At 41.4% G+C, this 16811-nt stretch overlaps 1 protein-coding gene across 2 annotated transcripts; it reads left to right on the forward strand.

Moving 5' to 3' along the window:
- The first annotated feature begins 546 nt into the window (after positions 1-546).
- Positions 547-7946, forward strand: LOC139411098 (AIF family member 2). Of its 2 annotated transcripts, none has more exons than XM_071156951.1 (9): positions 547-626; positions 2083-2264; positions 2369-2484; positions 2705-2824; positions 5241-5333; positions 5441-5549; positions 5887-6039; positions 7226-7426; positions 7548-7946. In XM_071156951.1, exons 2-9 carry the CDS (start codon positions 2093-2095, stop codon positions 7697-7699), a joined length of 1116 nt encoding a protein of 371 aa, XP_071013052.1. In that variant the 5' UTR covers positions 547-626; positions 2083-2092; the 3' UTR covers positions 7700-7946. The 2 variants fall into 2 exon arrangements, with proteins under 2 accessions (XP_071013052.1, XP_071013061.1); XM_071156960.1 differs by having other exon boundaries at positions 573-620; positions 7548-7939.
- The last annotated feature ends 8865 nt before the right edge of the window (positions 7947-16811 follow it).

A 16811-nucleotide genomic window follows, 5' to 3' on the forward strand; every position in this document is an offset into this window, starting at 1 on the left:
AGCACAGCCTGTGTGTGTGTAGAGGGGGGTCTGGGGAAAAAAACAATTAACCTGAATTAGGGCCAGACTAGTTACGTATTTTTTTCTAATGTCTCTTTTTGGTCCATTTAGATTGTTAATGTAGATTGGATACATTTTTTTTTAAATGTTATGTTTTACTGTGACTTGTTGTAGGCTCATAAGTGGACCATAAGGTTAAAAACCAAACCAAATTAAGAAAACTAAACTAAACTAATAAAAAATAAAATAATAAACTAAGTAACTCCATCAGTGTGTCTCTTTTGGGTCACTTTTGCCCGTCCCAAGCCCAGATAAAGGCGGAGGGTTGGAATTGTGACATTAAAAAAAACAGGAATGACAGAAGAAAGTTAATTTGTAGTTCTAAATATATTTAAGGTGTTTTTAACTCACTTTTTGTCTCTCCCACGATGTTATTCCTCTCTCCTACAGCATTCATCACAATTACATGCACATGGCCAATTATGTAAATTAGGCGACGACGTCATGTAGCGACTTTCAGGACAGCCAATAGCTACTTTCCTTACTGAGGCGTTGACAACACTGAGAGAAGACGGGAAACCACGCTGGAAAGTAAGGACGACGAAGCGGTTGTAGCCTACATTTTGGTAAGTTAATTTTATTCGTGTTATTATAGTTTCAATATGTAAATTAAAGTTGAGTGGTGCCGATATTGTATTTGATATAAGTAAAAACTAGGGTAGCTCATGTCAACTAGATATGATAGAGAGTCGCTGAATAACGGCATTTGGTTAATCATTTTGGAGTGGACATTTTTGTAATGATTTTTCTCGGGGAGTTTCATTCTAAATATATATTGCCACGGTTCCGAGGCACAGGGTATAAGGTACAGAGCGTGTTCTTGAATTGCGAACGAATTCTGTGTCATAGCCTGTTAAAGGTAACGTTAAGCAATTTAACTGTTATGGCTAAGCCGGTCACTGACTCGCTACAATATGTCAAGGTGTGAAATGTTACAATATTCTGATGTAACTGTAGCAGATGAAGACTGTCATTAAATGTTCCTGTGTAAACTGCCAAGTCATTGTTGTCTTGTATATAACGGGTGGGTCTAATGCTGATTGGTTTAAACTGCATGCCATCCGGTGTCTATTGCACAAATTACCACCAGCTAAATATGACGTTTAAAATGCCTAATTACTCTGTTCCATCTAACTGCGCAATCCACTGTCTCATTAGCCCAGACGGTGAATGTATATACTTGTTCGCCACAATTAAAAAGCATCTAGACATTATCTCACATTTCTTTTAGACTAACATTTTGTTTTCAACGGCAGAGATTTGTATAAACCTTGTGTCTCCGACATTTGCAACCTTGTTTCAATATTCAAATTCGATCTCCATCTGTCCCATAGTAATGAATCTTTCGGGATGAGACGGGCAGGCATCGAAATCATACATTAGCATAATTGTTATGATTATCTATTACATTACACAAATAACTATCAATAGAAAACTGGTCTAACGAATTGGAGTGCAGCTAGTTTGAAGTGATTGTGTTAGGCTAGCGCCTCTGAACGAGAGTGTCCTGACGAGAGCTAATTTTCTATGCCAGGTAAAGTCGGCCATCAATAGCTCATTGTTATGGATGTATCCAAATAAATGTGTTACGATTTGTATTTGCATTTATTTATAAAGGTTTTTTGTTGTCAGCCCTATCGGTGTAGGCCAATATTTTATTTTCACTCCATATTTGCTGAATGTACAAAACATTAAGAACACCTGCTCGGTCCAAGACACTGACTGAAAAGATTAATCCAGGTGAAAGCTATGATCCCTTATTGATGTCACTTGTTAAATCCACTTCAATAAGTGTAGATGAAGGGGAGGAGACAGGTTAAAGAGATTTTTAAGCCTTTGAGTCTTGGATTGTGTATGAGGGGTGCAACTCAATAGTATGAAGATGTTCTTAATGTTTTTGTGTGTAGTTTGTTATTTCTGAGAGTACTTTGACTCTTGTAGGGAGTATTTCTTGATCTTACATTTCTTTCATACCAGAAATGTTTTAAAGTTTTCATTACCATTTCACCCCTATCATCATAGCCTACAGACAATGGGCAGCCAGGTATCTGTAGACAATGTTCATGTTGTGGTGGTTGGCGGGGGTTTTGGTGGCACTGCCGCCGCACAACAGCTCAAATCCAGGGGGATACCATTCACCCTCATTGACCTCCGTGATGCCTTTCATCACAATGTGGCTGCCCTCCGTGCCGCTGTTCAGAGTGGTGAGAACCTTTGACCCATTGAAAATTGTAACATCACTGGAAAAACACTGATCTAACAATTCCCACTTAAAGAACCTTTGACATTTCTAGTTACTTTCTCACAGGCTTTGCCCAGCAGACCTTCATCCCATATTTGAAGACGTTTGGAGAGAATTTCCTTCAGGGTCGAGTCATATGGGTGGACCCAGTGTCACAGACTGTAGCGTTGGATGGAGGAAAGGTACAGTAGACTGTATGGGCATGCTGGGGTTTATTATGTAATGTCGCTTTCTGTAGTCAGTTCAGCTCTAGCTGCTGAATATTAACTCGGCTTTGTGTTCTTGGTGTACTCTCCATACTTAGGCATATGCTCGCAATTAGGCCAAAGCAGACCGCTTCTGACAGGCTGGAGATGTGACAGTTTGTTCCTGTAATTTGACTGTCATTGTCTTCCACCACAGGAAGTTCATTACTCACACCTTATACTGTGCACTGGCACAGACGGCCCTTTCCCGGGGAAGTACAACATGGTGGCCTCCTATCAGACAGCCATCCAGAAGTATGAGGACATTGTGAAGGAGGTACATTTTCATGGAAGTGCATTCCCAGGGCTGGTTTGTTGGTGCAGACTTAATGTTCATGTTTGATCTGCACTGAACAAAATATAAATGAAAAATGCAACATTTTAAATTATTTTAGAGTTTCAGTTCATATAAGGAAATCAGTCAATGTAAATTAATTCATCAGGCCCTAATCTATGGATTTCACATGACTGGGAATACAGATCTGTTGGTCACAGATACCTTACAAAAAAAAGGTAGGGGTGTGGATCAGAAAAACATTCCCAACATGCTCAATGGGTGACATGTCTGAGTATGCAGGCCATGGAAGACATGGGTCATTTTCAGCTTCCAGGAATTGTGTACAGATCCTTACATTATCATGCTGAAACATGAGGTGATGGCGGTGGATGAATGACGAGCTTCCCTGAGACTGTTTGACAGTTTGTGCAGAAATTCTTCGTTGTGCAAACCACAGTTTCATCAGCTGTCCGGGTGGCTGGTCTCAGACGACCCTGCAGGTGAAGAAGATGGATGTGGAGGTCCTGGACTGGTGTGGTTACACTTCCTCTGTGGTTGAGGCCAGTTGGACGTACTGTTAAATTCTCTAAAATGACAGAGGTAGGGCTGGGGGGGAGGAGGAGGAGGAGGAGGAGGAGAGTCCCAAAGGTGTGAAGGCAGGCGACAAGCTTAGGTCCAAAATAAGCCCATCTTTCTCTATAGTTTACACATACCAAGCCCCTACCTCTTACGCCAACAAAGTTGAGAGATCACATCTTCCTCACTGACAGGGGTTTCAACTTGCTGTTTGTGAGGTTTGGTCCAACATAATCTGTCATATGGACAAACACATTGAGACATTATTTTATTTAAATACCTGGTGGTTTGAGCCCTGAATGCTGATTGGCTGATAGCCATGGTATATCAGACCGTATACCACGGGAATGACAAAACATTTATTTTTACTGCTCTAATTACGTTGGTAGCCAGTTTATAATAGCCATAAGGCACCTCTGGGGTTTAGGATATATGGACAATATGCCACGGCTAAGGGCTGTGTCCAAGCAGTCAGCGTTGCGTTGTGCATAAGAGCAGCCCTTACCCGTAGTATATTGGCCATATACCACACCCCCCCTTGTGCCTTATTGCTTCAGTAGTAGAGAAGTTAACTTTTCTAACAATACCCTTTTTATATCTCTACTACTCAAATTGCGAGCAGAGCAGACACCACTAAAACGAGAGTATCCATGAACATTGATTCTGGAAAATTAACACTCAGTTTGTCGCGTGTGGCATTGGGGTACCACTAGCAGCATTTGAGCCAAATACTCTTATACTAGCTGCCTAGTCTGTTTTATAAATAAGCATGAACACAATTATAAACTCAACAAAAAAAGAAACGTCCTCTCACTGTCAACTGCGTTTATTTTCAGGAAACTTAACGTGAAAATATTTGTATGAACATAACAAGATTCAACAACTGAGACACAAACTGAACAAGTTCCATAAACGTGACTAACATAAATGGAATGTGTCCCTGAACAAAGGGGGGTCAAAATCAAACATAACAGACAGTATCTGGTGTGGCCACCAGCTGCATTAAGTACTGCAGTGCATCTCCTCACCAGATTTGCCAGTTCTTGCTGTGAGATGTTACCCCACTCTTCCACCAAGGCACCTGCAAGTTCCTGGACATTTCTGGGGGGGGGGGGGGGGGGGGGATGGCTCTAGCCCTCACCCTCCGATCCAATAGGTCCCAGATGTGCTCAATGGGATTGAGATCCGGGCTCTTCGCTGGCCATGGCAGAACACTGACATTCCTGTGGAAATCACTCACAGAACGAGCAGTATTGCTGGTGCCATTGTCATGCTGGAGTGTCATGTCAGATTGAGCCTACAATGTAGAAGACTGGTACTATATAATGGGAGATTCACAAAAGTAGAAAAAAAGGAAACATAGGCAATATCACACAGCCCTAGTTGGTGGTTTATGGTAGAGAAATTAACATTCAATTCTCTGGCAATGGCTCCAGTGGACATTACTAGAGTCAGCATGCCAATTGCATGCTCCCTCAACTTTCAAACATCTGTGGCATTGTGACAACTGCACAAGGTGCACCTTTGTAATCATGCTGTTTAATCAGCTTCTTGATATGCCACACCTGTCAGATGGATGGTTTATCTTGGCAAAGGAGAAATGCTCACTAACGGGGATGTATACAAATTTGTGCACAAAATGAGAGAAGCACTTTATGTGTGAAATTTCAGGAATCTTTTTCAGCTCATGAAACATCGGACCAAACCTTTACATGTTGCATTTATATTTTTGTTCAGTGTATTTTGTAATACATTTGACAATTGTTGTACCCACGTTCATGTGTTTTTATGAAAATATTAGTAAATGACAGGTGTTTGTTTTCTCCCTGCTGTTGGTCAGGTCCAGGCCGCAGGTTCGGTTCTTGTGGTAGGTGGTGGATCCACTGGTGTAGAGATGGCTGCAGAGATCAAAACAGAATATCCAGACAAGAAGGTAATAATATCCTACATCCCTTTGTTATTCACACCTCTTAGAGACTTGTGGTTGGAGCACAACTAATGGAGCTTGCCCTCCATTCTCAAACACCCCCATGTTTCCAGGTGATCCTGATCCATTCCCGTGTTGGCCTAGCCGACCCAGAGCTGCTGCCCAGTGTCAGGCAACAGGCTAAGGAGGTGCTGCTGGAGAAAGGGGTGGAGCTGCTACTGGGTAAGAGGTTATGGCTGGCTGAGGAAATGTTAGTCAGGGTGACACAGCATCACCAGTCAGTGAAAATGCAGTTTTGATTATGGCATGTTCAGCAGACAGAGAATGTCCAAGAGAGCTCATGTGTGTGCAGAGGGTGATTGCCTCCCTTCCTCATTATTGGATGTGGAATTAGGATGTCTGTTGTGACTGGCACAAACAGTAAATGCCTAGAACTTTTCTTTGATCATCTGTTTCATGCTAAACGCTTAGTATAATTATTATCTCAGTGCAATTCACCTGCTGTTATGTAATTAACTTATCTTTCACACTGTGGCCTCACCTTTCCATCTGACTCTAGGGCAGAAAGTTTCTAACCTGTCTGTACTGGAGCTCAATGTGACCAACAAGAACATGGTTATCATGACCGACAAGGATACAGAGATCACTGCAGACCTCGTCATCTGCTGCACAGGCATGAAGATTAACTCTGATGCCTATAGCTCCACCCTGAGTGAGTTGTCTGTCTTGTCCACTAGGTGAAGGGATTATGCCATCTGAGTCCAAGGCAGCCCAGAAATTCAAGTACTGCTCAAAGCGCTGTTGATAAAACTACTACAGGCGAGTTCAAAATCTGTTAAACAGTTTTGCTGGATATATAAAAAGTTTAAATTAATCACCTAATTCCTGTGAAAGATGACTGGTTAGAGAAACCTCATATGATGAACTTGCATATTAAATTCCACATCTGCTCTTTCCATGACATCGACTGACCAGGTGAAAGCAAAATTCCCCTATTGATTTATTAAATCCACTTCAATCAGTGTAGATGAAGGGGAGGAGACAGGTTAAAGAAGGATTTTTAAGCCTTGAGACAATTTAGACATGGATGTGTGTGCCATTCAGAGGGTGATTGGGCAAGACCAGATTTAAGTGCCTTTCAACAGGGTATGGTAGTAGGTGCCAGGTATAACTGTTTGTGTCAAGAACAGCAATGCTGCTGTTTTTAAATTTTTTTTTACACAAACTGTTGAGTGTATCAAGAATGGTCCAATGCCCAAAGGAAATCCAACCAACTTTACAGAACTCAATATTAGGAAGGTGACCAGACCGCATGCGCCATCTCACGCATGTTGATTTTTGTCCCCACACCAGAAGCGATCAGGATATGCAGGTTGAAATACCAAATCAACTCTGAACCAACTATATTAATTTGGGGACATGTCGAAAAGCAATAAACACTTATGGCAATTTAGCTAGCTGGGAAGCTAGCTAGCTTGCTGTTGCTAGATAATTTGTCCTGGGATATAAACATTGGGTTGTTATTTTACCTGAAATGCACAAGGTACTCTACTCTGACAATTAATCCACAGATAAAAGGGTAAAAAAAAGAATAATTTCTCCTCCTTCAGGCTTCTTTTGACTTGATATGACGGTTGGCAACCAACTTTAAGCTACATTACCACTACTGACTGGAGTGTGGACCTCGGTTCATCTTTCAATCACCCATGTGGGTATATGCTCATAAAAAACAATTTTGGAGATGGGAGAGGTGGGACTTGCAGTGCATCACAAATAGAAGAGATCTCTATTTTAGCGCCTGGCTACGCACACGACGCGAGCTGTGTGGTCAGCATGTTAGTACAGTAGTCTAAACACTATCTACATGCATTTACTAAGTTTCTCTGTTTATATTTCAGATGGATGCCTAGCAGAGAATGGGTCCCTGAAAGTGAATGTGCACCTGCAGGTGGAGGGCTATGACAATGTGTACGCTGTTGGGGACTGTGCTAATGTTAACGAGCCTAAGATGGCGTACCATGCAGGTCTCCATGCTGGGGTTGCTGTTGCCAACATCACCAACAGTCTGATGGGGAAGCACCTGGAATCTTATCACCCAGGTAATTGAGACTGTCTCCTCTCTCCTGTAGACCCTACTTCTGTCAATGTTATAGTTTTGACCTTGATCTCTGACTATAGAACATTCTATCATGGGTATATGTCCACATGTTTTCCTGACAGGGAGTGTGACCATGTTGTTAGCCATGGGCCATAATGATGGAGTGGGCCAGTTCAATGGGCTGAGGCTTCCCCGTTGCCTTGTAACCCAGGGCAAGAGCAAGAACCTACTGCTGTGGAAAAGCTGGAAGGAAATGGGTCAGAAAGCTCCTTAATTAACGTGTGCCATACAGAACATTGTGGAGCGAAGACGTGTGTGCCAGCACCGCCTTGAGAGTGCCTTACTCAGGTGACAGCTTGCAGAAGTTTTGGCATTCTGACATGACTATTGATATGAGACCATATATTTGTAAAATATTTCTACGCAAGGTAATGCAAACTTTGTACAATGTCCATTTTTGCCAATGAATGTTAATGTATGTCTTGATAAAAATTTAAAAAAATATGACTTATGGTTAAATATATTTCTGTAATTTGATACAATTTCAAGAGCAACTGAGCTGAACTCGCCGCTTGTTTTTCTGCTGCTCATTATGAAAAACAAGATTTGAGCTTTGGGGGTGTGGTGCGATGTGGGTGTGTTTTATCGTACCCTGAAAGTTACTGTTTGTCCCTCTTGATTGACGATAGCGACAACAGCCACTACAATGGTCAGAAAGATGAATCTGTAATTCACATTTTTGCAGAAGAGATCTTACATCTAGCGTAGGTGTTAGGTCCAGCATTTCAAGTAAAAAAAAATGTGAATGAAAACTAGTCGGTGCACTGCAGACAGTATTGAGTCCGCTGCAGCTGGCTTCGCTCAGGACTGGTTTCTGAGAACATGTCTACAACTTCATCAGCAAGCTGTTAGCCTATCGTAAATAAAGCATAAACTGCGACACTTAAAAAAAATTTCAGTGCCCAAAATCGCTAACTAGGTAAGTTCCATCTGTTTGTCAATGAATAAACTTAGCAAGTCGATGGCGACGTATGCTTGGGTGTAGTTTCTATTTTTACAACGTTCTCACAATCTATTACCAGAGTGTGTCTGTCTGGCAATGTTTCATAGTGAATCAAAAGAACCATCACGCACTCCCAGAAGCTTGGCACGCAAATTCATACAGAGATGTATAAATGGTCCGCACTCAAATTTCACAATGCATTTTTTTTTTTGCAAGTGCACATGGTCTCAATTCTCATTTTTGCCCAAAACTGTGGCAGACTCAAGTGATCACTATCAGTCACATCAGCAAGTGACTACTTCATAAAGGGCTTATGGTCCAAGTGTTTCAACATAACATTGGTGACGTGTTGTCTTATATAAACAAGTCATCTCCATTATGCAGCACCTTGGACTATCTCGCTGTTTGCTGCTATGATTTCATAGAGCGCAAATCACCGCAGCTGTTTCTCTGTGCATGACAATTCTACCCAGGCATTACAATCCCGTGTTAGTTGGAATGATTGTAACCCAACGCTCATGTAAGTCGTGACAACCTCAGTTACACATCTCGCAGAACTCAGTTTTGGAATATACTTTCTTTAGAACCAAAATTATTCTTACACTTTGGTAAATTTTGGCACTAGAATAAATGTTTGACTAATATTGATGCCACAGGCCATTTTCAACCAGAGAAGTTGGTTATTGCTTTCAGTTGCCCTTTTAAAACATTGGTTGTGTCTTGGAGAAAGGATGAGTTCCAGAGCAACTAGGTAAAACACCTGCGCAGTTGGCCCTCCCTCACATGCTGCCTGCCTCACCTGGGACAACTTTAGAGATCCTTGTTTTTCAACAGTCTGGACTAAAATGGCCTCAAGGCAGTTGACAACCAAAGCAACCATTACTGCCGTTGTTTAACATAGCATTCAATCTACAGTATTTGGTCTAGGCTCAAAATGAAAGGTCCAATGCAGCTGTTTGTATCTCATAATTTCTGGGTAACCATTAAGTACCTTCATGCAATTGATTTCAATTAAAATGGTCAACAACAAAATTGCTTCTTGGCAAAGGACAATTTTGCTGGGAGTGGTCTGAGTGGAGGGGAAAATGAACTGTTAATGGCAGAGGTTTGGAACTCTTATTGGTCTATTCATTAATTTACCACCTGGTGATGCCACCAGGTAAGCCAAAACTCCATCCCACCAAAACCGGTTGAAATTTCAAGCGGCCTTTTCAAAAAGCTCTTCGGGCATGTGCACAGATGGGGTCCAGCTATGCAGAGCACATTTCCCTTTTCCCTTCCAGTCTCCAAAGTGCCCTTTTGGTATTTTTTTTTTGTCATTGTTCTGAACCCACTGCCCACAAGTTGTTAAGTTTGCCACCCCTCAGCCTGTTTGTTCGTTGGTCCTTTTGATCAGGGCCCAGTTTCCCAAAAAGCATCTTAAGGCTAAGTTCCTCGCTAACCTTCATAGGAGCATAGTTAAATATCTGTGTTTTTGCCCAAAACCATTGTTATTAATGTTAAATGTTCGTAATCTAACGCCTGCCTCAGACCACTCATAGAACAGCGAAGTGCGTTTGTTAGACTTTGGAGAATGTCATGAGATGGGCAAAAGTTATTTTCAACAATGCAAATAGTCTGGGTAGCCATTTGAGTAGCTGTTCAGGAGTCTTATGGCTTGGGGGTCAAAGCTGTTAAGCCTTTTGGACCTAGATTTGGTACTCTGGTACAGCTTGCTGTGCGCTAGCAGAGGAACAGTATATGATTAGGGTGGCTGGAGTCTTTGGCAATTTTTATGGCCTTCCTCTAACAGCGCCTGGTATAGAGGTCCTGGATGGCAGGAAGCTTGGCCCCAGTGATGTACTGGACCGTACGCCCTACTCCCTGTAGTGCCTTGCGGTCAGAGGCCGAGCACCAGGTGGTGATGCAACCAGTCAGGTTGCTCTCGATGGTGCAGCTGTAGAACTTTTTGAGGATCTGAGGACCCATGCCAAATCTTTTCAGTCTCCTGAGGAGGAATAGGCATTGTCGTGCCCACTTCACGACTGTCTTTGTGTGTTTGAACCATGATCGTTCGTTTGTGATGTGGACAACAAGGAACTTGAAGCTCTCATTGAAGCTTATCCATTAGTTTACTCCAATTAGGGTAGGGATGGTAGTGGGGGGAAGAAAGTATAGAGAATTTATTTTTTAAATAAAGGGGATTAGAAATTATTCAAACAATTACATTTTATAGATTGTAGATTCTATTTGCAATATTAAAGCTGATCTTTTTTTTCCCTCACGCATCACATTCTACACAGAAGATCTCTGCTAAACTGAACGGTTTATCCGTCTCTGTGACCTCAACAAAGTTGACTACAAATAAAGATGCCAATAGAGCTCATGAGCTTGTAGTCCTTAAACCTGGAAATTAGTTACCTGTGGTTTGTTCAGCCATCCCTATGGGGAAAGTTAATGGAGAAAGAAGAGTTTTGGGATAAACGCTGAAAATAAGGTCTGATAACACAGGCTCAGATCTTACGTTTTGTTCTTCATAGTTAACATGATATTTATGAATTATGTACTTTGTGCCTATATAAATTACATAAATGCTTCAAAATTCACAAAGTGATGTTAGCTGATGAAGATTCTCATAGAACAAAACATAAGATATCCTGTGTTTACCACAGACCTTATGTTTGGCGTCTATCCAAAAACTCAATTTTCCCATAGGCTTTGTCCAACGAACCATGGCGGAGATAGTGCCTACAAAAAGATGCCATTACTATTGCTCTCAATGTATGAAGTGAACGAACAAGCAGTGGAAGAATTTATTATGAGTTGTCAGACTAGAAATAAATAGGCCTATACTGTATATGCTAAAAAAAAGCTTGTTCGATCAGTTTCAAGTCCGGGCTCTGGCTGGACCACTCAAGGACATTCAGAGACTTGGCCCAAAGCCACTCCTGGGTTGTCTTAGCTGTGTGCTTGTCCTGTTGGAAGGTGAACCTTTGCCCAAGTCTGAGGTCTTGAGCACTCTGGAGCAAGTTTTCATCAAGGATGTCTCTGTACTTTGCGTCGTTCATCATTCCCTCGATCCTGACGAGTGTCACCGTAGGGATGGTGCCAGGTTTCCACCAGAGTTCAATCTTGGTTTCATCAGACCAGAGAATCTGGTTTCTCATGGTCTGAGAGTATTTAGGTGCCTTTTGGAAAACTCCAAACGGGCTCTCGTGCCTTTTACTGAGGAGTGACTTCTGTCTGGCCACTCTACCAATCAGGCCTGATTGGTGGTATGCTGCAGAGATGGGATAACCTTCCAGAAGGACAACCATCTCCACAGAGGATCTCTGTCAGATTGACCATAGGGTTCTTGGTCACCTCCCTGACCAATGCCCTTCTCCTCTGATTGCTCAGTTTGGCCGGGTGGACAGCTTTCAGTAGAGTCTTGGTGGTTCCAATGTGGAAAAGGTCAGGGGGTCTGAATACTTTACGAATGCACCGTAGGTAAAAACAATTTTAAAAAATGGTGTGCTAGTGAAAGAATGTTCAGTTTGTTTGCGTGCAGCGTTGGGGTACTACCATGTACCGCTAGTAGCATTTTAGCCAAAGACTGTTCTACTAGTTGTCTAGTCTGTGTTTTACAAATGTGCAATAAGCATAAAACACAATGATATAGGGAATTGGCAACTAGTTCTCATTCTGAGAAATAAGGTAGGCCACTTGATTTGAACATCTGAACAAAGTGGACAGGCTAGCACGCTGTTCAAACTGTTGGAGACGGACAGAAGGGTGTTCATAACAATGAAACTGTTCTGCCTTGTTCGCTAACAAATAGATCCAAGTTGGCTAAACTTGAAATACTCACTAGCATGTGGGCTTGTGTTTGAGAGATTGTTTACGAAACCTGTGTTCATTTTCTATAGTGCCTCCTACAAGGAGTCATTTATTAGTGAATGTGCATTATGCATGGTTCTGAATAAAAATCTGTAACAAAGGGCAATTTCATAGACCGACTTGATAACCAGATCAATGATTGCACAAAAGCAGATTTAACTATTTTGATAAAATAATATCATTAGTTGGCCTTATGGTTGTGGAAGACTTATATTTAGCCTAGGAATAATTTCACAAGGCCTGATTTCATTAGATTATTGCTGACTGTTTGAAATGCAGCGTATTTTACCATTTAGTTGTACAACAAAGATTAGAAAACATTACAATTTAGATATACAGTATGTTGTGAATCGCCCATAAGCGTATTAAATTAAAGCCACGCAGTCTCATGGTGACTGACTGATTTTACTGTTATAAGAAACAATTGGTGTTTAGATCTAAAGATTTTAGAATAGTGATAAGATGTTTAGGCCATATTGCCCAGCACTACGCAGGTGGTGAGTCTACTTTCGTCAGCAGTGTAATTTTCCTTGACCGCTGGGACACTTCTTTTCGCTATGAACCCAGCGTGAACCGACAGAGTTCGCCCATTGAATGTTGCGACGCCTCACCTGAACACGCATAAAGAAACATGTAATTAAGAAATTACATTTCTGTAAACAGTTCTTCACCACTACAAGTCTGACAAAACATTTATCGTAGGTCTATACTCGTACCTGCTTGTTTATCAAAACGTTTCCAAATATACCAAAATTATCCTTACTAGCCAATAATGAAGTCCTTGTTTTTCCATGATTTTAGTAGACGTTTTGTCCTAAAATAATAATAATGGAGGGACGGGTACGAAAATCTGGGTCACTGGCGTGAAAGGCAAACACCCTATGCATTGCGCCAATAAGGTTAACGCACTTGGTGGGATTTGTAACGTAGATACTTTTTAAAATTTTAACTAGACAAGTCAGTTAAGAACAAATTCGTATTTACAATGACGGCCTAGGAACAGTGCCTTGTCTTGGGCAGAACGACAGATTTTGACCTTGTCAGCTCGGGTATTCGATCTAGCAACCTTTCGGTTACTGGCTCAACACTAACCACTAGGCTACCTGCCACACCATCATTAGTGAGGATTGCTGTCCCTCCGTGTCAACCGTTTGAGAGAGAGAAAAATAAATACATTGAAAACTGTGTACTTACTGTCCAGCCCAGTTATGAGTTGATACATCATTTCACTGGATAATGGACCTAGGTCATGATGGATGGAAATGCATGTGAGCACCTCCCCATCTAGCTGGAAGTCCTCCATCTCTCCCTCTACCTTGACTGAACCGAGTTATCCATCTATCTACACACACGTAAACAAGAGCCGATAGGTGAAAATAACTCCAGGAGATGAAATAAGGAATTAAACCCCACCCTCTAGTACATTTTGAAGTAGGCAACAACCGGAGCAACCAAACCAGCACTTCGTCAGGATGCGATCCACCTCGCCGCCAATCCAGTTGATTGCATCAATGGTTGTGCCTGTTTTCAATTTTACCGCAAGGTGGCGCCAACTGTCCATGTTTTGTAAATGCTCAGTACAACGCTCATGTGCTTTCGAAATGATTCCAGTAACGAAAACTGGCACTGCTCAAATAAGTTTTTCTCCAAAAGTGATATCAGCGCTTCTTGAATACACAAGCCATGTCCGTGTGATAGGTTCATAACTTGTTCTTATTTGTCACAATTGGAGGGACTGGGTCCCCACTTTTAGGGAATAAAATATCTGATCTGGCCCATTGACAAGATCACACCTGTCAGACAGCGCTTCCTACGACAATGCTACACCATCACTTTAAAACACACATTCTATATTAGGTAACGTGCTGATATCTTTGTGACTCTGGAAGAGCAAAGTCTGAATCAGGCTCTGCATCCGAATTTGCATCTTCCTCTCCGAGCTCTCGCACGACATCAGCGACCACTGCGCTGCTGCTAGCGGGTAACGTTATTTTATTTGATTTATTTCACCTTTATTTAACCAGGTAAGCTAGTTGAGAACAAGTTCTCATTTGCAACTGCGACCTGGCCAAGATAAAGCATAGCAGTTCGACACATACAACAACACAGAGTTACACATGGAATGAACAAAACAATAATACAGTAGAAAAAAAGAAAACAAAGTCTATATATAGTGAGTGCAAATAAGGTCAAATAAGAGAGTTATGGCAATAAATAGGCCATGGTGGTGAAGTAATTACAATATGGCAATTAAACACTGGAATGGTAGATGTGCAAAAGATGGATGTGCAAGTAGAGATACTGTGGTGCAAAAGGAGCAAAATAAATAAATACAGTATGGGAATGAGGTAGATAGATGGGCTGTATACAGAGGTGCTATGAACAGGTGCAGTGATCTGTGAGCTGCTCTGACAGATGGTTCTTAAAGCTAGTGAGGGAGATGGGAATCTCCAGCTTCAGTGATTTTTGCAGTTCGTTCCAGTCAGTGGCAGCAGAGAACTGGAAGGAAAGGTGACCAAATGAGGAATTGGCTTTGGGGGTGACCTGTGAGATATACAGTGCCTTGCGAAAGTATTCGGCCCTCTTGAACTTTGCGACCTTTTGCCACATTTCAGGCTTCAAACATAAAGATATAAAACTGTATTTTTTTGTGAAGAATCAACAACAAGTGGGACACAATCATGAAGTGGAACGACATTTATTGGATATTTCAAACTTTTTTAACAAATCAAAAACTGAAAAATTGGGCGTGCAAAATTATTCAGAGTCAGAGCCGTCCAGAGTTAGTACTGATGTGCCACCGAAAGCAGCAGAGGCCGTAATGTTACGGTTTGAAGTGCTGGCTAGGCTAATGCTAGAGGTTGGAGTGCTAGATGGGCCTGTCTCTGGGCTCGTAGTCAGGTCCTCTGCCTCAACGATGGCAGTATTATCAGTGGCACCGGACTTGCGTTCTCAGGAAATTAAAAATTCTCTTTTCACAACCCTGCTCTTCTTAAAGCGCCTCACAGCGTTTTTGCTGCAGCTTTACAGTTAATTAAAGTAGCATTTGCAATCATATCACATGAAACAATGCATGGGCCGTACAGCAACTCTAGTCTGGGTGGAATGGTCTTAAATATGAACCAGTCCGTGGGTGATTAATATAAAAATGTGTCTCAAATTGATTAGTCAATAGTATGGCTTGATTGACACAGCCCCCAGAAAAAGTTAATGTGGCCTCAACTTATGCCCAGCTCAGGAGGCCCTTTGATGTGAGGAAGTTGCCTCTTCTACCTAATGGTAAGTCTTCCACGGACTGCTCCTACTGCCATTGGCAACTACTTGCTTGTTTACCAGGGTTATAACAAATAGTAAAATAAAGAGATTCCAAAATAAGAGCTTTATAATCCATTACAAGATTTAGTACATGTCATGACACTTCAGATCAGGACCACAGTAGAATTCATAGGCTGGAGTCCATTTGCGCAACATTGGCAAGACCTACAGATGAGAAACTGGACCATCATCTTGACACAGGGTGGCTCAGCATCATTTGGCACATCTTAACCGAATACATTTCTGCACATTTGACTTTTTTTTTTTTTTTTTTACATCTTCAGTTAGGCTTTTAAAGGGACTAACCTGTAAACATTTATGCACAACCCCTTGAATTTGTAAAATTAAATTACATACAGAACTAAATTAAGAGCAAGACAAATAAAGTTAGCCATGTCACGATAGATACCAAGTCAGTGTCCGGCTACTTAAAGCACCACATTTGTCTTTTATGGAGGTAGAGGGAGACAATACCTGACATTCACAACAGAACAGACTGTAGTTAGGAATTCCATTCAATACACAGCATTCTCACCAGAAAGTGACAAAGTGAAACATGTTCTCAGATCCTGAGTACCATAATATATATATATATATATATTTAACCTGCATCATCTCTGGTGCAAAAAAACAAAAAAAAACAATTGTGGAGTGAGACCAGTTTCACTTTTCTGGCACTATTCCAGCTACAATCATATGATCAAATTAATAAAAACATATATATTGCGTGGTGCCCCAGATCGAGGGAGATTATCAGTGGTCTTGTATGTCTTCCATTTCCTAATAATTGCTCCCACAGTTGATTTCTTCAAACCAAGCTGCTTACCTATTGCAGATTCAGTCTTCCCAGCCTGGTGAAGGTCTACAATTTTGTTTCTGGTGTCCTTTGACAGCTCTTTGGTCTTGGCCATAGTGGAGTTTGGAGTGTGACTGTTTGAGATTGTGGACAGGTGTCTTTTATACTGATAACAAGTTCAAACAGGTGCCATTAATACAGGTAACGAGTGGAGGACAGAGGAGCCTCTTAAAGAAGAAGTTACAGGTCTGTGAGAGCCAGAAATCTTGCTTGTTTGTAGGTGACCAAATACTTATTTTCAACCATAATTTGCAAATAAATTCATTAGAAATCCTACAATGTGATTTTCTGGATAATTTTTTTTTCTCATTTTGTCTGTCATAGTTTAAGTGTACCTATGATGAAAATTACAGG

Source organism: Oncorhynchus clarkii, chromosome 1 (genome assembly GCF_045791955.1).
Source record: "Oncorhynchus clarkii lewisi isolate Uvic-CL-2024 chromosome 1, UVic_Ocla_1.0, whole genome shotgun sequence".
In the NCBI taxonomy this organism is placed as follows: Eukaryota; Metazoa; Chordata; class Actinopteri; order Salmoniformes; family Salmonidae; genus Oncorhynchus; species Oncorhynchus clarkii.

Bases quoted from the DNA above. Each gene is read 5' to 3' on its own strand.
- LOC139411098 (XM_071156951.1), top strand. From the start codon at position 2,093: ATGGGCAGCCAGGTATCTGTAGACAATGTTCATGTTGTGGTGGTTGGC. The intron at 5,334-5,440 runs GTAATAATATCC...CCATGTTTCCAG, and splicing joins CAGAATATCCAGACAAGAAG to GTGATCCTGATCCATTCCCG. The intron at 5,550-5,886 runs GTAAGAGGTTAT...ATCTGACTCTAG, and splicing joins AGGGGTGGAGCTGCTACTGG to GGCAGAAAGTTTCTAACCTG.